The sequence below is a fragment of the Alexandromys fortis genome, unplaced genomic scaffold (assembly GCF_014885135.2).
Source record: "Alexandromys fortis isolate MF-2015 unplaced genomic scaffold, M_Fortis_MF-2015_v1.1 scaffold_70, whole genome shotgun sequence".
Classification (NCBI taxonomy): Eukaryota; Metazoa; Chordata; class Mammalia; order Rodentia; family Cricetidae; genus Alexandromys; species Alexandromys fortis.
The window spans coordinates 8,249,136-8,271,209 of NW_026067955.1; the positions used below are offsets into that span (position 1 = coordinate 8,249,136).

Sequence of the window (22,074 nt, forward strand, 5' to 3'; positions counted from 1 at the left end):
ATAACTGCCTGCCCTAAGAGATCAAGAGATTTAGTGGGGTTTTGTTTGTTGGTTTGTTTTGGTTTTTGAAACAGGGTTTCTCTGCGTAGTCCTGGCTGTCTTGAAACTCACTGTGTAGACCACGCTGGGAGAGAATGACCTACCTCTGCCTCCCGAGTGCTGGGATTACAGTCGTATGCCTCTACCACCATCACCAGCACTGGGCTGAGATTTAGTTTATTTTATGGGTGTTTTAATTACATGTATGTATATGTGCCACATGCATGCCTTATGCTCACAGAGGCCTGAAGAAGACATCAGATCTCCTGGAACTGGAGTCAGAGGAGATTGTTGGCCACCATGGTGATGCTGAGAATCGAACGCAGGTCCTCAGGAAGACCAATCAGTGTTCTTAACTGCTGACTCTAGATCCCTTTGCTTTTGCTTTGAGTTAGTTTCTGTTACTCACGCTAGCCTCGGATTCCCTGTGTGGCCAAGGATGACCCTTAACTTCTTATCCTCCTGCTTCCACCTCCCAACTAATGGTGTGTTCCCCACGCTGATTTAATTTGGTATTGGGGATCAAACCCAGGGCCTGCGAGGCCAGAATGCTACCAACTGAGCTACATCCCTGGACTGTTTTGATTTTGTTTCTTGAACCAGGATTTCACTCTAAACCTGGCTGGCCTCAGATTCGTGGCAGTTCTCCTACCTCAGCCTCCCAAATACTGGCAAGATAGGCACTCACCACTAGGCCCACCCCACCTACTTGCTTTTTACCCCCAACCCATTTCAGTAAACGTAGATTTTTGTGTCTTAGGCATGTGATAGACCTAGCGCACACCCATATGAAGTTGCAGCATTCATCTCCCAGCCGTTGCCTGGCAGCCTCCCACACCAGCTTGTTCCTTCCCTGCCCTCACCGTCGCAGATGTCGTGGTTTGGTCCCTGAGGCAGGTGCCCTTTGGTCCATCCTCTTCTCAGCACTGCCCCTCCCCCGCCTGTAACTGTGGCCTCCGGCACTTTCCTGGGCAACTACTTTTAACAGAGTTTTGTTGTCTGCTGCACCTTTTCTGGGCTGCTACAGCCGCCACCTGCATCCAAGTAGCTTGAGTCTTGCCTGGGGGATGAGCATCACCTGATCCAAGAGCTGGTGATCTGGGGAGTATTAAGTTGTCCCTGTCATTGCTCAAAGCCGGTAGGCTAGACTGCCCCCTTCTGGCCCATTGGGCCCAGCCTCCCTGTTTTCTCTTTGCTGGCTATTGAGACTTCTTCTGTCTGCCAATCACAAGCTCTCAGCTCTGCCCATCATGCGTTCCCACCCCAGCCATCTCTGCAGCTGCATCTTCCATTTGTGCAGAGGTGCACAAATGCCAGGCATGGGAATGCGCACCTGCAATCTCCGCTGGTGGGAGGCTGAGGCAGAGAAGTTAGAGATGGGCCTCTGCTGTGAGTGAGACAACACACACACACAAATGTAGACCATTGTCTGATAGGATTTGTGGGTCCTCCTGCTTTCTAGAAATTAGGAATTCAGAAAAAGCCTCAGCTTGCTGATTGCTTTTCTTCTTTTTAAAGTTTTTTTTTTGGGGGGGGATAAGAGTTCACTGTGTAGCCCAGAATAGCTTCCCACTTGAGAAGCCTCCTGCCTCTGCTTCCTGAGTGCTGGGATTACAGGGGTGTAGCACTATGCTCGAGTGACTGATTGATCTCTTTTCTTCTGTCCTTTCTTCAGTTTTAAAAATTTATTTAGAGAGAGAGAATGTGTGTGCGCGTGCGTATGTGTGTATTTTTGTGTGTGTGTGTGTATGTGTATTTGTGAGTATATGCCATGTGCTCCTGGGTACCAGAAGAGAGTGTGGCGGCCAGGTGACAGTGGCGCACGCCTTTAATCCCAGCACTTGGGAGGCAGAGGCAGGTGGATCTCTGTGAGTTTGAGACCAACCTGGTCTACAAGAGCTAGTTCCAGGACAGGCTCTAAAGCTACCGAGAAACCCTGTCTCGAAAAACCAAAACGAGTTGTTATTGGTTGATTGTTTTTTTGTTTTCTGGTTTTCAAGACAGGGTTTTTCTAGTGGCCTTGGCTGTCCTGGAACTCACTCTGTAGACCAGGCTGGCCTTGAACTCAGAGACTGGGCTGGCTTTGCCTACTGCCTGGCTAAAATGAGCTTGGTAGAGAGCTTCTCTAGCTTGCCTGGTGACACACACCTGTAGTTTTTGTACTTGAGAGCATGAAGCTTAAGGATCATTCCAAGTCTGAAACTAGCTTGTTCTGCACAGTGAGTCACAGGCCAGCCTGAACTATGTAGTGAGACACTGTGCCCCAAGTATCACATAGTTATTTGTTTACTGAGACAAAAATTCTTGCCATGTCGTCTTGGCTGTCCTGAAACTCCTGATACAGACCAGACTGGCTGACTACTGTTCTTTTGGGGGGGGGGGGCTCTCTGAGCCCAGGACCTGACTGTGGATAGGGCTTGTGGTGCACAGCGTGAGATATGAGAGTTGGGGTGCTGGGGAGTCGAAGGAAGTGACTGAGCTCTGCTTCTGGGTTAAGAAACATCCTGAAGGGACTGGAGAGATGGCTCAGTGGTTAAGAGCATTGCCTGCTCTTCCAAAGGTCCTGAGTTCAATTCCCAGCAACCACATGGTGGCTCACAACCATCTGTAATGAGGTCTGGTGCCCTCTTCTGGCCTGCAGGCATCCATGTAGACAGACCATTGTATACATAATAAATAAATAAATATTAAAAAAAGAAACATCCTGAATATGAGCCCAGAAAAGAATTGGGATATTAAATGGCCTTCATCGTTCTTTTAGTTTTTCCTCTTTCCTTTTCTTCTTCCTTTCTCCTTTCCTCCCTTTCTTTCTTTTTCAAGACAGGGTCTTACGGACCCTGGGCCGGTCTGGAACTTGCTGTGTGTCTCAGCATGACCTGAGCTCCTAACCCTCCTCTGTCTTCTCCTGAGTACCGGGACTATAGCGTTGTGTTGGTGCTGTGTGGTTTGATCCAGTGCTGAGCAGAAGGCTACGCTAGGCCCCCTTACATTGAGTGGAAAGATATCTCCAGTTTTTCCGTCTTGCTTTGTTGCTCGAGCTGGCTTCAAATTCATAGCGACCTTCCTGTCTCAGGTTCTTGAATCTGAGATTGCAGGTATGCTTCCAGCCCTGACTAGCCCTGACCACAGAAATACAGAATATTATTTTTTCAATACTGGGGTTTAAACTGGGGCCTTGTATGTGATAGGCAGGCAATCTACCACTGAGCCACATCCTGAGCTTTTCGTTGTTGTTTTTTAGATAGAATTTCTCTGTGCAACAGTCCTAGCTTTAGACCAGGCTAGCCTCAAACTCACAGAAATCTGCCTGCCTCTGCCTCCTGAGTGCTGGGGATTAAAGGCGTGTGCTACCACACCCAACATTTTTTTAAGTCTGTCTCATCAATATAGTTCAAGCATGTTTTGAAATCACCAGGTAGCTAACCCAGGAGGGCTTTTATTCTTGATCCTCCTGCCTCTGTTTCTCTACTTTGGGTGTAGCAGGCATGAACTACCATGACCAACTGATATTTACACTTTAATTTGTGTGTATGTGTGTGTGTGTGTGTGTGTGTGTATGGGGTGTAGGAGTGCCGTTGTGGACACGTGGAGGTCGGAGTGTGGGAATCAATTCTGTCATCCCACTGTGTGGGTCCTGAGGATGGAACTCAGGTTTGCAGCACCTTTACCTGCTGAATCTTGTCACAAGCCAGGTGGTGAATCCTTCCCCCCACCCCACCCCTGAGACAGTGTTCCTTTGTGTAGCTCTGGTTATCCTGGAACTTGCTCTGTAGACCAGGCTAGCCTCAAACCCAGAGACCCTGAATGCTGGATTAAAGGCATGTACCTCCACTGCCCAACAAGTGAATACTTTTAAATAAAAATCATTTTGCTTTCTTCTCCATTTCACAAGATTCCCCTCGCTGATGTCTCCCAGATCTACAGGACCTGACACTGAACTCAGTAAAACAGGCCACCTTCCTGGACGGGGACTAGGAGTGAAAGAGGCAGGAAGTAGGAAGCAAGGAATAAGAATAGCATCAACTCATTGTGTTCAGGAAGGGGAAGAGTACAGGGACCACCCATTCATAAAGTGTAGGCACCACCCATTTATAAAGTGTGGGGACCACCCATTCATAAAGTGTAGGCACCACCCATTTATAAAGTGTGGGGACCACCCATTCATAAAGTGTAGGAACCACCCATTTATAAAGTGTGGGGACCACCCATTCATAAAGTGTAGGAACCACCCATTTATAAAGTGTGGGGACCACCCATTCATAAAGTGTAGGAACCACCCATTTATAAAGTGTGGGGACCACCCATTCAAAAAGTGAAGGGACCACTCATTTAGTAAAGTGTAGGCACCACCCATTCATAGAGTATATAGACCACCCTCTCCTCAGTAATTCTTGTAGCCTCCAGCCATAACACAATAACATTCTTTTTTTTAATATTTATTTATTTATTATGTATACAGCATTCCTTCCATGTATGCCTGCAGGCCAGAAGAGGGCACCAGACCCCAATACAGATGGATGTGAGCCACCATATGGTTGCTAGGAATTGAACTCAGGACCTTTGGAAGAACAGTCAGTGCTCTTAACCTCTGAGCCATCTCTCCAGCCCCCTACAATAACATTCTTGCAACTAAGTACATTAGTTCTAATAGGACAAAGCCTGAAACCTTCCATAAGGTCAGGCCATGTTTTGTACCAAATGAATAAGACCAAACAAAACCTTTTAGAATGTAAAGATTTAAGGGTTTGTTGTTATTTAGGAAGGAGACTTGATCTACTCTCATAAAATTCCTTCAGATAGGAGTGCAGTTTTCTACATCACCACTAGAGGGCATTCAGTTACCATTTTATCCAGGGTCTTTGCTGATGGTGGTTCTGTCTCCTTTCAGCTTGCTGATGCTGGCAGGTTACCCAACCTGAAGGAACTTCTCCAGTCCTCCAGAGACACAGATGCACAGGCCTGGGACCTGGTGAGCTGGATTTTATCCTCCAAGATCCTGACAATCCACAGCGCAGAGAAGGCAGAGGTAAGACTGGTGTGTAGGTCACAGGTTCCTAAGGCTGACTGGCTCTGAGACCTCCCTGGGTACCACTGGGCAGCTGGTTGAAATGCAGGTTCATGGGTGTCACTCTCAGAGATTCTCGGTATATGTCTGAAGAGCCCAGGAACTCACACACTGGCGGGTTCAGTACGGCGGCACGTGTCTCCTTATCTGGAAATGGGGATAACGATGGTGCACCTCAGCTGGGCGAATGCCCATCATCTTTAGGACCGAGTTTTCACTCTTAGAGCAGTATCTAGGAGCACATACACAGGGCTCAAACGTCTATCAAAACTGCAGACACTTCTGCTAAGTGAAGGCCCTGTTCACACCTTAGGAGTGTTGCTTAAGAAAGAAGGGGAGGGCTGGAGAGATGGCTCAGCTGTTACAGGCTAGGCTCACGACCAAAAGTATAAGGGGAGAAGGGAAGGGGAGGGAAGGGAACTGGCTCAGTCCAGCTGGTAAACAGTAAAGTACCCCAAAGTACTGGTGTTGCAGACTGTGTCCAGTGGGGGGAAACACGAGTCAAATAATCCCAAGGTAACTCCAAATAGAGTATTTTAAGGCTATTCTTTATTCAAAGGGAAAACTCACGGAACAGAAACGGGGATCCAACATCAGAGTGTGGAGCAAGGGAAGCAGAGGCTGAGCTGGGTGGGACTATGGCTTTTAAAAGTCACTCCCCAACCTGGTCCAGCCTCTTAAAGGCTGTTGACTGAAGAAGGTTCCCCATCACCTCCCCTTTTGTCTAAATAAGAGAGTTCCAAACCCAATACAAAACTATACACACTAAGAACAGATATCAAGCATAAAAACTAGAACTACAACTAGCTTAAACAATATTAAGCAAGGAGCATATGCTAAATGTTTTTTTTAAAAGATTTTATTTATTTATTATGTACATAGTGTTTCCTTGCATGTTTGCCCACAGGCCAGAAGAGGGCATCAGATCTCAGTACAGATGGTTGTGAGCCACCATGTGGTTGCTGGGAATTGAACTCAGGACCTCTGGATGAACAGTCAGTGCTCTTAACCTCTGAGCCATCTCTCCAGCCCTGCTAAATGTTTTAATAAGGACTCTAAGTCTAGTATTAGAAATGGCTTGACTAGATCATAAGAGGAAGGTAACTATGACTATCTAATCTTCAACCCCATCGAAGGCCTGAGAAGAGAGATAATATTACTTGAGTAGACAGGAAGTGCAATCAAGCAGCTTCCAAAATATGTAGTAGATGACAGAGACAACTGACTACCTAGGTAATCACCCAAAGTCTCACTTGCAATGTTGAAGTAACCAACTTTGGCTAAGACCTAGAGTAACTGACAGACCATTTTCTGAGGTAGGAATAATTTCAGAATCATCTTACCCTGTCTTGGCAAGGTTTGGTAGTCTTTTTTCTTGTATTCTGCTTGTTATGTTTGTACATTGTGCATTTTGTCAGTGGTCAAGACAGGGGCAGTTTTTTTGCCCAAAGGCCGGTTTTGCCAAGAAGAAAACAAGCCCCAAGTGGAGTGTCTTTGGTGCTCAACATTCTCTCGGGAATAGATGGGTGCTACTAGGAACAATCATGTCTCACGTCAACAGAACCCTAAATTATTTAAATGCCATGTTCTACAGATCTTTCAGGTCTTGGGTTCAAATCTTATTTCAGCCAGTTATTGGGCCCCTTTTGTAAGGTGAGACCATAGTTATTTCCAAGAGGAGCAGTGACAGAAAGGGTATGACCCTAACACAGTTTTTAGCACAAGCCAGATGTCCCGTAATTTAGTTTTCCTTGCCTGGCTGGAGGCTCACAGGAACAGGCTGGAACAACAGGGTCCAAAGTAGGTCATATAATTCCTGGTCTGGTATTCTCTTCTCTGAGTGGCAATGGCAGGTTGGCTATATGTGCTGTTACTAAGTTAATCAATTTCAAGTAAGCACTGAATTTGATATGATTTGTTTAGTTTGGTTTTTCAAGACAGGGTTTCTCTGTGTAGCTTTGGAGTCTGTCCTGGTACTCACTTTGTAGACCAGGCTGACCTCTGTCTCCTGAGTGCTGGGATTAAAGGCATGCGCCACCACCGCCCAGCAAGAACCATGAGGGAGTCATGGAGAGGGTGTCTGTATTCCAGAGTGGGTTGAGCTACTTCCTTTATTGAGTGGAATCATTTACTCATACCTCACTCGGGATCAAGGCCCTGCTAGATGTTGGCTATTCCAGCTAAAGCAGATGTGATGGTGGCTCCTTGACTTTTGATTATGATCCAATTTAAATTCACATTAAAATGTGGGGTGGTGTCAGGGTGGGGCTGGAGAGATGGTCAGTGGTTAGGAGTACTTGCTGTTCTTGGAGAGGACCTGGGCTCAGTTCCCAGCATCCGTATGCAGCTGACCACTGTCCTTAATTCTGGTTCCAGGAGATCCAGTGCCTGCTTCTGGCTCTCATGGGCACCTGAATGCCTGCAGTGCACATACAGACAAAGAGGCACATACATATACACATACACAATAAAAATGAATACAATATATTAAATGTGGGAGTTTGGTATCCAGGAATGTCAGCTTTTTATTTTGTTCAAGTCAGGACATTTGCCTACCATGTATTATCACTTTATGAAAGGACATTTTAGCTGGGCATGGTGGTCACACTTGTAGTCCCAGCATTGGAGAGGTGGAGGGAAGAGGAACAGGACTTTAAAGCCACTGGACGGCAGCCTGAGTTGCATGAAATCTCAAAAAACCAAACAAAACAAAACAACCCCCCCCAAGAAAAACCCTCTGAAAACAAACACCCCCCCCTCAAAAAAAAACCCTCTGAAAACACAGGGGCTGAAGAGAAGCCTCAGTAGTTAAGAGTGCTTGTTTCTCTTCCAGAGAAGCTGAGTTTGGTTTTCAGAACCCACAGATGGGCCTGTATCTGCAGTTCTGGGGTCCAATACACTCTTCTGACCTCCACTGGGACCCTGCCCACTTGCTCCCCAACCATAAGTAAAATAATAAACAAATAGTCTAAACAACAAAAAAGTGTGTGTCGGGGGGTGGGGGAGCATTACAAATGATCCAAGCATGGTGGTGGTACACACCTTTAATCTCAGAACTTGGGAGGCAAAGGCAGGCAGATCTCTACGATCAAGGCCAGCCTGATCTACAGAGTGAGTTCCAGGACAGCCAGGGCTACACAGAGAAACGCCGACTTAAAAAACAACAAAAAGAAAAAAAAAGAAAAAGAAAATAAAGTTAATACTTAAAAAGGAGCTTAGGCGTACATGGCAGATTTTGCTGAATAGCAAACCACTCTGAAGTTAATGATGAGATGAAAGTACTGTTACATTTCGTGACTCTGAGGTCATCACTCTGAGGCTGTGACCCTGAGGTTGTCATTCTGAGGCCGTGACTCTGAGGTGGTTCTTGGGGGTGGATGTTCTAGGGTAATCTTGCTTATATTTCTGGGCTTTTGGTGGGATGGCTGCCAAGGCTGAGACCCCCCCCCCCTTGTGAGGCTCTCACCTTGCTGAGGCTGGCGTGGGTGAGGGTGATGGCCATCAGCAGGGGAGGGCAAACCCTTTGCAGTCTGCCATGTATGTGCTGAGGGCCCATTGGTCAAAACAGATCTCTGTACAGGCAGCTTCAGCGCTGAGAAATAGGTTCCCTGTCTGGATGCCATCCTGGGGGAATCCCACCTGCAGTCACACTTGAAGGAGCACACAGAGGTAGAAGGGGATTCTGTGGCCGCTTTTGCCTTTGTCACAGCCTTCTGCCTTGTGACACGTGTGTTGTAAAGATAAACCATGGGAACAGACGGGAGAGTGTTGGCTTTGTCGTGGGGGTTTTGTTTTTTGAAGACATGGTCTTGCTATGGAATCCAGCCTGACCTGGAACTTTCCGTCCCCATTCTGAAACCTGAATGCTAGATTGTGGATGTGGGCTACCGCCCAAACCTGAAAAGTACTGGGAACATGAGCTGTGATTTCTGAGCCAGGTGTGGTGACGTGTGCTTTAACCTCAGTACTTGGAAGCAGTCAAATCTGGGCTACTCGAGATATGGTCTTAAAACTGAAGGAAAGATAAAGAGAGAAGTAGTCCTTGGGTTAGGAGCGGTTCCTGCTTCTCACCCACCTGCCAGCGTCCTTAGAGAGAAGCTCTCTTGAGCTCTCAGAGCGCTGAGCTGGATTAGAGGGGAGCAGCTTCAGAATTATGAAACGAGTTGTTCTGATGGAGGGAGCCCAAGGTTTGGGGTTGTGAGCCTAGCCTTTAATGGCTGAGCCATCCCTCCAGGCCGGGAGCCCAGGGTTTTAGGGGGCCTTTGGTCTGTCTTCTCCCTTCTTCCACTCCTTACCCTCTTTCTTCCATCCCTTCTTTTGTCTCAAGTAGCCCAGGCTGGCCTTGAACTTGATATAGAGCTGAGGATGAGCTCGACCTACAATCTTCCTGACTCTACCTCCTAGGCACTGGAGGATAGGCCCGTGTCAGCATGCTGGCCATTAGCAGGACGCGTCTGCTGCACACCTACCAGCGTCCCAAGTAAACCTCTAACTCCTTCCTGTTTCGCTTTCATGTTTGCAAGTTCGAAAAGATCCAGCAGCTGACTGGTGCCCCTCACACGCCTGTTCCCACTCCGGACTTCCTATTTGAAATCGAGTACTTTGACCCAGCCAACGCCAGGTTTTATGAGACCAAAGGAGAGCGAGACCTCATCTACGCCTTCCATGGCAGCCGTCTAGAGAACTTCCACTCTATCATTCACAATGGTCTACACTGCCACCTGAACAAGGTAAGTCCTGGGCTCGCTGCTGGGGAGCGTGGGAGGGGACTCATGGGGAGGTGGGTTGGCTGAGGCCATGGTGCTTGGAGTGATCACCTGGCCACCTGGGTCAATGCAGCATCTCAGGCCCACTGTGTTTTAACAGGATCTCTGGGAGATTTCCAGGCTGATTATGGTTGGGGAAGCATTAGTGGTTTCTGGCCTTAACTCTGATCTTAACTCTTAGATCACTCGGGAAACTTTTAAAATCCCTGTGCTGCTGGCGGTGGTGACGCACGCCTTTAATCCCAGCATTCGGGAGAGAGACAGAGGGATCTCTGAGTTGGAGGCCAGTCTGGTCTACAGAGGGAGTTCCAGGACAGGTTCCAAAGCTACACAGAAACTGTGTCTTGAGAAACAAACAACAACAACAACAAAATCTTTGTGCTGGGATTGGAAAAGAGGCTCAGGAGCTAAGAGTACTTGCTTCTCTTGCATAGGATCTGGGTTCAATTCCGAGGATCAACCTTGGGTGGCTACTGCCTGTAGCTTTCTGTAGTTATCCAACACCCTCTTCTGAACTCCATGGGCACTACACATAGAAACAGACAAGCAGATTCACAAACATACAAATAAATAAAAAAATCTAAAAGAAAACAAAAATACTAGTACCGGAGAGCTTGGGATGTAACCTAGCTGGTAGAATGTTTACGTGGTGTGCACTAGGCCCTAAATTCAACCTGCAGCACCTGCATGAAATGATGTGGTGTCCACCTATAACCTTAACACTAGGGAAGTAGAGGGAAGAGGATCTGAAGTTCAGAGTCATCCTGGGCTACTGGGGAGTTTGATGTTAGCCTGTGCTACATGAGACCTTGTTTCACAAAAACAAATGAAAATCCCAATGCCAGCTACATCCCAGACCACTTAGCCGAGACACTGCGAGTAGCACCCACCAGTGTGCTTCACCAACCCTTCCAGTGGTCATACAGTGTGGACCCTGAGCCAGCAGGAGAAGCAAATCCAGGAGCGCTTCCTTGGAAGTGTGAAGCCTCAGGCCTGCCTGAGACGACACTGTGAGAACCCATACTTTAACAGGATCCCCAGGTGACCATAAGCATTGCTGAGCTCCTGTCAGCTCTGAGAAATTGCGGGGTGTGCCAAGATTCAGCAAGAGGTCCTTCCCCAGAACTGTTTTCCTCTCATCTTCATGAGTCAAAACTGTTAACCACCCTCTCCCTTCTGACACTTATTCTACCCCTCAGGAAGGAGGAGGAGGATGACAGTCTAGGGCCTGTCGCTCAACAGGCGTGGGCAGCCATGAGGGACTGGGCAAAGGAACTCATGCTGTTCCAGTGTGTCCCCTCTTCCGTGGCACTGGTGCCCACTACCCTCTGAGCTCACACAGCGATTGAAGTGGCTTGTATTCACAGAGGCTGCTTGGTTTCCTAGGCTCCAGGAGAAGCAGCAGCTGCTATTATAGGCCAGCGGAAAGGGCATCTGAGGTAGTAGGTGCTGCGGGCCCTCCCCAGGCAGAGCAGCATCTGTCTCGTCTTGATGGGCTGGCTCCGTCAGGGCTGATGTAGCCCCGAGGCTGGAGAAGCTTCTTCCAGCCCTGCTGCATCTGATTAGCGCTGGTGGGTTCTGCTGAGGATGACAGGCTTGTTTATGCTGGCCCTGGGCTTGCTTCTATGGCCAGGCTACTGGAATCCAGGGGTCTCTGTTTCACCCTGGAACTTGCCTGGAGAAGTCGCCTCAAGTTTGTACTCTAGGGTTCCCTTGAGGTAGCTCATGTACCAGGGGGAAGGTGTGAAGTTATCCTTCTTGGGGGTGGAAATGCCCTAGGACTCTCTTGAGCTCTCTGCTCCCAGCAGCCTGGCACAAGGCTTTGAGTCTCAGAAGCTGAAGACATATGTAGGACTTAAGTAAAGGATTAATGTGTGGTGACAGAGAAATGAATGACTCAGTGGGAAAAGGTGACTTCTGCTAAGCCTGATGATCCGAGATTGATCCCAGGCACTCACATGAAGGGAGAACCAACTCCCACAGTTACCTCCTTACCTGTGTGTGTGTCTCTCTCTCCAACCAACTCCACTCCCACAGTTACCTCCTTACCTGTGTGTCACACACACAGAGACTGTTTTCTGTTGTTTTGTTTTTTTCAGGACAGAATTTCTCTGTGTAGCCCTGCCTATTCTGGAACTCATGCTGTAGACCACGCTGGCCTTGAATTCACAGAGATCCACCTGCCTCTGTCTCCCGAGTGCTGGGATCAGAGGTATGCACCACCACTGCCCAAATGAATATTTTTAAAAAGAAAGAGAAAACTGCTGTGGGGTCTGATCAGAGGATGTTCATTGTCCCTGGAGTTGGTCTGTGTCAACTTTGGAAAGATGGGGACATTGTCCAACTTGGCATGGGAGCTTTCCAAAGACCTTCAGAAAGCAGAGGTCTGTTTCATTTGCCCCACACCACAGGGTTTCTCCGTTCCAGAGTGGAGGATGTATTTCAGTGAACTCCTGGAGTCCAGGGTCATCTAAAATACTGGGTCTAGCATCCACAGACAGCAGTCAACTTTCAACTTGAGTATCAGGTCCGTCCATTGATGGAAGCTTCTAGACTGTGAAGAGAAGTGTGACTAGCGCCATGGTGGAAGCTACTGTGGCTGAGTGATGTTCAGTTGTTGGTGCCTGTCATAGCCAAGGAAGAGTGTGTTGCCTGTGCCTGCCATAGGCTCTGTTTGCCAGTGCTTTATCTGCCACACTTCCTTAGGGAGGCAACCAACTTAACAGCCCTTGTCAGGCAGCTGCAGCCTAGCTTCTTGGATGTTTTCTTAGCCCACAACAACACAGAGTAAAATTCAACCTGGTCCTCATGCCAGGTCCTTCATTTAGTCCCAGTTTCTGGTCAAAGAGACTTGGTTTTGTTTATTTGTTTGTTTTTTGTTTTGTTTTGTTTTGAGACAGGGTTTCTTGGTAGCTTTGGAGCCAGTCCTGGAACCTGTCTATGTAGACCAAGCTGGCAATGAACTCAGAGATCTGTTTGCCTCTGCCTCACGAGTACTGGGATTAAAGGCATGTGCCACCACTGCCTGACTCGTTTCTTTTCCAAATAATAGGATGTAACTTTCCTTTTGCAAACCCCTAAGTGTAGCTATGTTCAATGCATTGATGTGATGGGAATTACTCTGTTCATTATAACAGTAGCACCTGTGATGGCCTGCCCACTTGTGACTGTCACCAGATAGCCTTCAAATGCACATTGTTTTATGTACATTGTGTATAGTTGTGTGTGTGGTGTTGCTGAGGACTGGATGCTTAGGCAAGAGCTCTACCAGTGAGCTACACCCCCCGCCCTACCTTATGTCTTTGAAACGTGGTCATAAGCTTGTGGAGGAGGAACTTTTACAGCGTTTTGTAGGTGCAGAAACTGAAACACAGAATTTATGTAACTCACTGGAACATTAAAACTGAGGTCTGTTTGGACTCCGATATCGTTGTTGTTTTTTCCATTCAACCTTGACCACAAGGTACAGCTCCTTTGCCAGGCTAGGTGGCCAGATCCTGTCAGCTGAACCCTGATCAGATGGGAATGTGTTTAGTCATGAGCCCTATGATGACATCAAGTTATTTGTCTTAAAGGGGTGGGAGGAGTGTGAAAATGTTTGTTTCCAGCTCTGTGGAAGAAGGACACATGCCATCTGGTGACACCTAGTCTCCATTCAGTTTTGTGTGTTTTCTCTTTTCGCCTCTGCTCTTCCAGACATCTTTGTTTGGAGAAGGGACCTACCTCACGAGTGACTTGAGCCTGGCCCTCATTTACAGTCCACACGGTCATGGGTGGCAGCATAGCCTCCTCGGCCCAATCCTCAGCTGTGTAGCCGTGTGTGAGGTCATCGATCATCCAGATGTCAAGTGCCAAACCAAGAAGAAGGGTGAGTGAGAGCCTGGCCCAGACTTGGCTGCGGCCCTTGCTCTGGCTCAGGTGTGGGGTGGACGGCCATTGCATGGTCCAGAGCAGCACAGACAGGACGAAGGCTGGGCTGCAAGGACGGGAATGGCTTCTCAGGGATGGAACACGTGATAGGAAAAGATCACACTACAGGTAGGAGTCAGGCAGTTCTGGGGAGGGGCTGACAAGAGGCAGCTGAGAGGGTTCAAGATGCCCAGGGAAAGCTTTGGAAAGGAGGCAGGATTTAACAAATGCAGACTCTTCCAGAGGACCTGAACCCTGCGTCTAGCAGCCACACTGTGAGATCCACAACCACCTGTAACACCAGCTGGGATCTAACATCCTCTTTCGGCCTCATGGGTACCAGACATGTGGTGAACATACATACATTCATGCGAAACACTCATACATATAAAATAAAAATCAAGGAAAAAAAAACAGGAGGTGACTCACTCCTTTAATCCTAGCACTTGGGAGGCAGAGGCAGGCAGATCTCTGTGAGTCTGAGGCCAGCCTGGTCTACAAATCCAGTTCTAGGACAGCCAGGGTTGTTACACAGAGAAACCTTGTCCTGAAAAACCAAAAACCAAAACAAAAAACCCAAAAATTAAGAAAAAAAGATTTGACAAATGGAAACCTTACATACTTGTAAGGTGAGGGCATGGCTCGTTAGGAGTCAGAATTTTGCTATTATTTCTGGGCACTTGCATCATCAGAAAACCTGGTATTCAATTAACATGCAATAAAGGTTTGCTCAACAAAAGCTAAGGATAATGGGTCCAGATTCTCTGTGCTCTGCTGGAGTGTGCTGGAATCCCCAGACGACCAGAGGGGCATCTGAGGCCATGGACTCTCCAGGAGCAGATAGCTAGCAGCCACCTCAACTCCACTGGCTTGAGGTGTCCCTTGGATTACATGCCCAGTGCCTCCCTCTGGGCCACCCTCCTCCAAGGCAGAAGAGTCACAGGACTGTCATTCCTGTCTTCAAACTGGGCTGTTGGCTTTACTAAGAAGAGGAGAATTCAAGACACAAACTGTTCTGGCCTCTAATGTGAAACAACTGGACCCAAGGAACAGGCCCAGGTCTGACGCCACCCTCCCAAACCAGACAGCACGAACGCCCGCTCGTGTGCGTAATTCTTAGCAAGTTTGCATATGGAGACATTAGACATCAAAACACAACTGCCCAGCCTCTGCTGCCCAGAACCCTGGCTTGTGTTTGATAAAGCCTTTCTGTGTTGTTAACAGGAAAGAGTGTCCTCCCTCCCTCTCAGACCAGACTTAAGTACTTGATTAGCATGTACAAGGCCCTGGGTTCAGCACTGCACAAGTACACATAAAATCCACAACAACAAAAACAAAAGACAAAAAAAGTTTTGCCTGGTGCGCTGGCGGCATGAGCCCGTAGTCTCCATGAGTAGGAAGTAGAACAGGAGGATCAGCAGATAAGGACTAGCCTTAGCGTGGAGGTGCACACCTTTAATCCCAACACCTGAGAGGCAGAGGCAGGCTGATCTCTGAGTACAAGGCTGGTCGTTCCTGACTAGACAGAGCCACATAGTAAGATCCTGTCTGAAAAAAAAATTTTTTTTCCCCTTAAAATCCTGGGCAGGGCATAGCGATAGATGCCTGTAATTCCAGTACTGGGGACGCAGAGAAGAGGGTCAGGAGTTAAAGGTTTCCCTCAGCTACATAGCAAGTTCAAACAAACAAAAGTCTTAGTAGGAGTGGTGGAGGAAGTCTATCTGTTTTTGTGTTTGTAACCCTAGCTGTCCTGGAACTCATGCTGTAGACCAGGATGGCCATGAACTCACAGGCAATATGCCTGCCTCTATGTCCCTCTCAAGCCTTTAATCCCAGCAGAGGCAGGTGGGTCTACTGTGAGTTCCAGGACAGCCAGAACTACATAGTGTGACCCTGTCTCAAAAAAAAAAAAAAAAAAAAAAAAAGTGCTGAGGTCAAAGATGTGCTCCACCAGGCCTGGTGGAAGTGAGTGTTCTGAGAACTCGAGTCTAGTGTGATTTATTCAGAATGCCTCCTAGGCCCTGGGGTTGTAGCTCAATTGGTAGAGTATTCACCTGGCAGGTGTGAGTCCCTGAGTTCACCTTCAACACAGCATCAACTTGGTACAGCAGTGTGAACCTGCAAGCCCAGCACTCAGAAGATTGGAGGGCCAGAGTTTCAAGGTCACCCTTAGCTAGGCACTGAGTTCAGGCACTGGTGACTGGTCTCTAAACAGATAAATAAAGAAGCAGTCATGCTGAGGCTCTCTGCTCTCCGGTGAGTCCTGGTCCTGGCCTGGTACATGATGCTGATCTGCCGTTTCAGCCTTCCGATTGCGTCTGCCTTCTGCTTGTTCCGTTCAGCGGCTTTATTTTCCTCTCTCTGTTTTCCTAGTCTCTCTTCCCCATTTGTCTTCCTGCCTGCCAGAATCTCCTGATTCGCACAGGAACACGGGTGCAGTCCTCAGCCTGCTGACTTTGCGCCTCAGGACCATGAACCTTGACTCAATTCTATTTCTAATTTGCCTCGTCCGTGTCCCCCACCCCCCACCCCGCACGACACCCGGCAAAGCGCGCTTCTCTCTCCTTTTTCAGATACCAAGGAAATTGACCGCAGCAGAGCAAGGATCAAGCACAGTGAAGGGGGAGATGTCCCTCCTAAGTACTTCGTAGTCACCAACAACCAACTTCTTCGGGTGAAGTACCTGCTGGTGTATTCCCAGAAACAGCCGAGGAGGTAAGCAGGTGGTCCCTGCGTGAACTTAGGAGGTGGCTGCTGTGTTCAGAGTGTTGATCGCTCAGCTGTCAGCATCATCTCTCCCTCAGCCTCGGGCCTCCGATGTGTGTAAAGCAAGCGCCCCATGATGCTGGACACCTGAGGGAAGAGGTAGAGAAGACGCATGTAGCTCTGTCTCCAAAGGGACCAAACATACTAGTGGGGAAGATTGGTTTGGAAACAAGCCTGTTTGAGGGGTACATGAAATCAAACTAGGGCTCCCAAATTGGTTTGTCTGAACTCCATTCCAGAGATTGAGTCGAGAGGCAGGATGGGAACCAGGCAGTGGCTGAGAATGTGCAGCTCAGCTGAACCTGCCATGGACCCAGATGCTTCTTCATCTTTATCTCGCTAATGAGTTGATGTCAAGGACGTAGCACAGTGGTAGAGTGCTTGACTGGCACACAAAGGCCCTGGGTTCGATCCCCAGTATGGCAGACGATATGAAATAAAGAAAGAGAGAAGAGGGTTGACCCCAGCAACAGATGAGGGCCTTTAGCTCTGGAGGACTGTAGAGGAGGCCACATCCCATTCCATCTAGTAGCATGGTGACAGGAAGATGTTCAGGGTCCCTAGGGGGACTGTCATTTTGTCGTCTTATTATGTTGTTGGAGTCTGTGGTGGAGCTTCTGCCAAACCCACAGAAAAGGGGTTGCATTCTGGGCTTTTTGTTTGTTTTGTTTTTTTAAGGTTGTGTATGTGTGTATGCACCCACGCGAGTGTGCGTGCACCCAGGGAAACCAGAAGGGCTTCAGATTCCTTTGAGTTGGAGATACATGCTATTTACTTGAAAAACTCCATTCTTAACTCCCTAGTGAGTGTTTTCTGTGCACATTTGGATGGCTTAGGACACCTCCCAGTGTAGCACACAGATTCCCAGGCTGGTGAGAACGCCTGCCACCAAGCCTGACAGCTTGAGGTTCGTCTCTGTGACCCACATGGTGGAAGGAGAGAACTGACTCTCACCCAGCCATCCTCTGGCTTCTACACACACGCGCACACACGCGCACACACACAAATGCACACACACACACAATAATAAAAAAGATTCTCCCAGCTCACATTTGTCTCTGCTCATACAGAAAAGACCTTCGCTAAGGAGCTTGCGACCATCTGTGCAGATACCCTGAGATGGGGCATCCTTTTAAATACCAAAGCCTTAAGAAAAGCGAGTTATAAAAGGCAATAGAGGAGCTAACCGGGGAAGAGTGGGTGAGCTCATTGCATAGCCGTGTTTGTGCAGTTAGAAAATGTTCTGTTGAAAGGCGAGTTGGCGGTGCCAGGGCCAACAGCCCCAGGTCTCTCGGGCAGAGCCGCACGAAGCTTCCCTTCGAGGCTTACAGAGGATGAAATCCATCATGTCGTGTTCTCTGAGCCAGAACTTCTTGCATACACTTAAAACAAAAAATGTTTTTCCCGAGTTGCCAACTCTCTTTTTCCCTCTGGGCAGGGCCTCACGCCAGCTCTCCTGGTTGTCCAGCCATTGGTTCATGGTTATGATGTCCCTGTATCTGCTGCTGCTGCTCATTGTGAGTGTCGCCAACTCCTCTGCTTTCCAGCACTTCTGGAACCGAGTGAAGGGATGATCATGGGCACCTGGAGTGGGGGCCACTCACCGTGTGCCTTACGGAAGCTTGTCCTCTACCTCCTGCATCCCATATCCAGTCAGGCCGAGTTTGTGGACCAGCTGCAGGGGGTGCACAGGACAGTTTTCATATGCCATACATGTACTGATTGCCTTTGATGATGTGCCCAGCCACAGTCCAGTCAGTGGGGACCCTCGGCCCCTCACTTGTCTGCTTCTTCCTAAATAGTCTAGGGAGTTAGCTCTTCCGCCAAGGCCAACGGGAAAATAACTCCTGCTGCGTTTAAAAGCAAAGTGTCCAAGCTGTCGGTGGTGTTTCCAATCGCTCGGATGGAGGCTGGCCCTTTCTCTAATGCCTTTTGGAAGAGAGAACTTGGGGTGATAAATCACTAAGTGGTTGCCTTGTTTTGACTCAAGACACCCAAGAGGGACGGTCGTGTTTCTCATTCAGATCAGTGGGATCATTTGGGGATTCCATCGGCTTTAGTCTGCGGGTGCAAAACATTTGAACGGTTTTCTCAGATCAACAAACGGTTTCTACTACAGCTGTCCCTCCCTCCCTCCTTAAGCACACAAGAGAAGGAGCCTCAGCGGATAACAAAATGCAGATTTAACAACTAGCAGCTCTGTCATCGTTTTCTAAAAATGGACAACTCTGATTACAGCTGAAACGGAACCAAATGTTTGTTTTCTGTTTTTGTTGTTGTTTATTTTTAAGTAACTGACAAATTAGCCTCTGTGAGCCAAATAAAAAGGGAGAAGTCTAAACCTGGAGCACCAAGTGGCCTGGGTCCACAGCCTCTTTCCTGGCTGTGTTACAGGGAAAAGGATCCAAGCCATAAGCTCGCTGTGGTCCTCATTCCCACGAAGCTGCCTTGATAAACAACACTCTAGGCCTTCAGGGGCCTGCTGGCCTTCAAAAGAGAGGCCTGCCTCAGTTGGCCACACACCTTCATGGGCTGGGTCTCCCTCAGAGGAGCCGTCGTCTTTGGGACTCAGCCTGAGCTTTAGTGTGTGAGGAGAGAGTCCCCAGCTGCCCGTGCTGTGTTGTTCATTCCCTCCTTCCTGCCAGGCTTCAACCAGAAAAGAGCCCTGTTGAACGGGAATGAGGTTTTCATAGAGAATGAGAAAATCATTTTCTACAATTTGTAAAGTTTGTGAAAAAGTCACTACTATGCTTTTTAAATCAAATAGTAGGACAGTTTAAAAAACAATAAAGATATTTTCCTAAATATCCAAGCTGTCTCTGTGACTGTCCACAGCTGTGCTCAGTGTTAAGAACCTTACTCTTTTCCTTCATGGTGGATAGGAGTGGCAGTGGGACTTGTAGGCGCTGACCTCACGGACGTGAACAGCTGCTGTGTGCTATGCATAGGGGTGCAAGTAGGATCAAGTCACCCACCAGGAGCTGGCAGTCCAGCAGTGTGGGCAGGTAGACAGCATTTCAGGGGGAAGCTGGTGTCCTGAGATACTAGAAAGGAGAAACACTTAGTCAGGACAACAGGACCGCTACCATAGACTGTATATGTGTGCTGTGTATTTGGTCTCCACAGTTGTTTATTACAGGCCTGTGTACTTTAGCAGATAAGGTGAAGGCAGGCCAGAAAGCTTAATAGCTTGTCCACCAGGAGGAAACAGCAGAACTGGAGTTCTAGCTTCTCATACCCATCCTCAGAGCTAGGTGGAGCTTCTGCCAAACCCACAGAAAAGGGGTTGCATTGAATATTCTGGGCTTTATTTATTTATTTATTTATATTTGTTATGTATACAATATTCTGTCTGTGTGTATGTCTGCAGACCAGAAGAGGGCACCAGACCTCATTACAGATGGTTGTGAGCCATCATGTGTTTGCCGGGAATTGAACTCAGGACCTTTGGAAGAGCAGGCAATGCTCTTAACCACTGAGCCATCTCTCCAGCCCCCTTGTTGTTTTTTTTTTAAGGGTGTGTGTGTGCACGTGTGTGTGTGTGTGTGTGTGTGTGTGTGTGCGCACCCAGAGAAACCAGAAGAGCTTCAGATCCCTTGGAGTTGGAGATACATGCTATTTACTTGAAAAACTCCATTTTTTTTTGTTGTTTTGTTTTGTTTTTGATTTTTGAGACAGGGTTTCTCTGTGTAGCTTTGGAGCCTGTCTTGGAACTCACTCTTGTAGACCAGGCTAGCCTGAACTCACAGAGATCCGCCTGCCTCTGCCTCCCCAGTGCTGGGATTAAAGAAAGGCATGCTCTCCCCTTTTGGTTTTAAAAGAACTTAAAACATTCCCCAACTATGGGTCTGAAGCACCGAGCTTCTTTTGTCTCATAGGTGCACTGGCCATGAGGAGAGTTAGTTGTGTGAGGTGCGGTGAGACCTCCGAGTATCGGGAAATGATCAGCCAGGAAGGAAACAAGGCCTAAAAGACTCAACTCCACTCAGCCCCTACCCTAAGCCTAAGCCAGATGCCATCTGAACAATAGCTCTGGGGAAGGCAAGCTGGGAACCTTGGGGTGGGGCTCAGGAGGAAACAGCTTCCTCTCTGTCTAATGTACCCACTGGGGAGGAACATCCCCGGACAGCTGATGGCAGAGGAGGTCAGGGGTGCTCAGGTGCCACCACCTCACACTGGGGCCCCTGCTGCTTTGGCCTTGTGAGAAGCACCCTCCCAGCTCTGTCAACTACACATCATGGTCTGGAATGCAGCATTCAGAGAGGTGTCAAGTGGGTCTCTCCCAGGTAGGAAGCCAGCTTCGAAGGGCCCAGAATCCTGTGAGCTACTAGTGCGTGCCCGTGTAAATGAGAGAGGAGCGTATGTGTTTCAGTGCCGGTCATGATTAATTCATTCCATTAAATGGCACTTGCCTCCCAGGCCAGGCCAGGGCTGGGGAGGTGATTTTAAAGAGCCCAGTTCAGGTGTTTTTCTTTATAACATGGCCGCATCACATCTGCGCCCATCCACGGCTAAGCCCAGGAGGTTTGTGTTGGCATGCAATCTGCCGAACTCACCCTCCCCGTTGCCATAGTGACTTTTAGGCCCTGGGATTGGATTCTGTTCTTCACACACAAACATGACCACACCCCTCACGAAGCCCCTCTAACACTCCCACCCCCCTCTTTACGGTCTCACCACATCTCCCCTTACCCCACCTCCAAGTTTTCCATCTCTTGGCCTTTGTTTGCTTTTTTTTTTTTTTTTTTTTGGTGGTTTTTTTTTTTTCCTTTGTCCACTCTCCACCATGGGTTTTTGTTTGTTTCACAACTGTCTGGGGCTGCGCACCATGGAGACGGTGTCCTGGGCTGCCTCTGACCCTGATGTGGTTAGGAACCCCTTCGCGTTGCGTGTATCTCCAACCTGATGTTCAGAACATCCAAAACAAATCCCGACATTCCAAAGCAAGATAGAAACCACCATCCCCACCCACTCTGCTGGCGCTCTGGTCCACCTGGAAAGGGCTTTGAAAATTTCCAGCGTTCCGAAGCAATGTCCATGAAGGGAGAGCGCTGTCTGCTGAGCACTTTAGTCCCAGCGAGCTGCACTTTGTGTCAGGCTGATGTTTTCGGCATTAAAATTCCACGGGAAGCTTTCAGAGGGCAGGCTTCTCAGGACAGATATACACACATTTGTCTCGGTCGGTGCACTCAAGAGAAGTTTGTTGAGTGACTATATGAAAAGATTCATGGAATTCACACCCACCCCAAAGCAAAGAGTGATGGTTGAATGGCAGTTTAAGAGGGTTGGAATTAGACCTCCGGAAGTGGTGGGGGAGTCCGTGGGTGAGGGCTTCTAAGGAGGCTGTTGTGAGGCTTGGGGAAATCCTTTTAATCCCAGCACTGAGGAGGCAGAGGCAGGCCTACGTCTCTATGAGTTCAAGGCCAGCCTGGTCTACAGAGCAAATTCCAGGACAGCCAAGGTACACAGAGAAACCCTGTCTGGGGCGGGGGGGGGGGGGGGGGGGGGGGGGGGGCCCCCGCAGGGGGG

At 48.4% G+C, this 22,074-nt stretch overlaps 1 protein-coding gene and 1 long non-coding RNA gene across 2 annotated transcripts in view; one reads left to right on the top strand and one right to left on the bottom strand.

The window, feature by feature from the left end:
• Positions 1 to 19,352, top strand: part of Parp16 (poly(ADP-ribose) polymerase family member 16) — a 28,865-nt gene extending 9,513 nt beyond the window's left edge. The window contains exons 2-6 of the mRNA XM_050151941.1: positions 4,928 to 5,065; positions 9,628 to 9,834; positions 13,567 to 13,738; positions 16,353 to 16,494; positions 17,984 to 19,352. Coding sequence (XP_050007898.1) covers positions 4,928 to 5,065; positions 9,628 to 9,834; positions 13,567 to 13,738; positions 16,353 to 16,494; positions 17,984 to 18,119 — 795 coding nt within the window. The 3' untranslated portion in view covers positions 18,120 to 19,352. The remainder of the gene's footprint in view (positions 1 to 4,927; positions 5,066 to 9,627; positions 9,835 to 13,566; positions 13,739 to 16,352; positions 16,495 to 17,983) is intronic.
• The window catches only part of LOC126507474 (uncharacterized), a 6,625-nt gene continuing 1,051 nt past the window's right edge, over positions 16,501 to 22,074 (bottom strand). Inside the window, exon 3 of the long non-coding RNA XR_007593532.1 lies at positions 16,501 to 16,632. This is a non-coding gene — a long non-coding RNA (uncharacterized lncRNA). The remainder of the gene's footprint in view (positions 16,633 to 22,074) is intronic.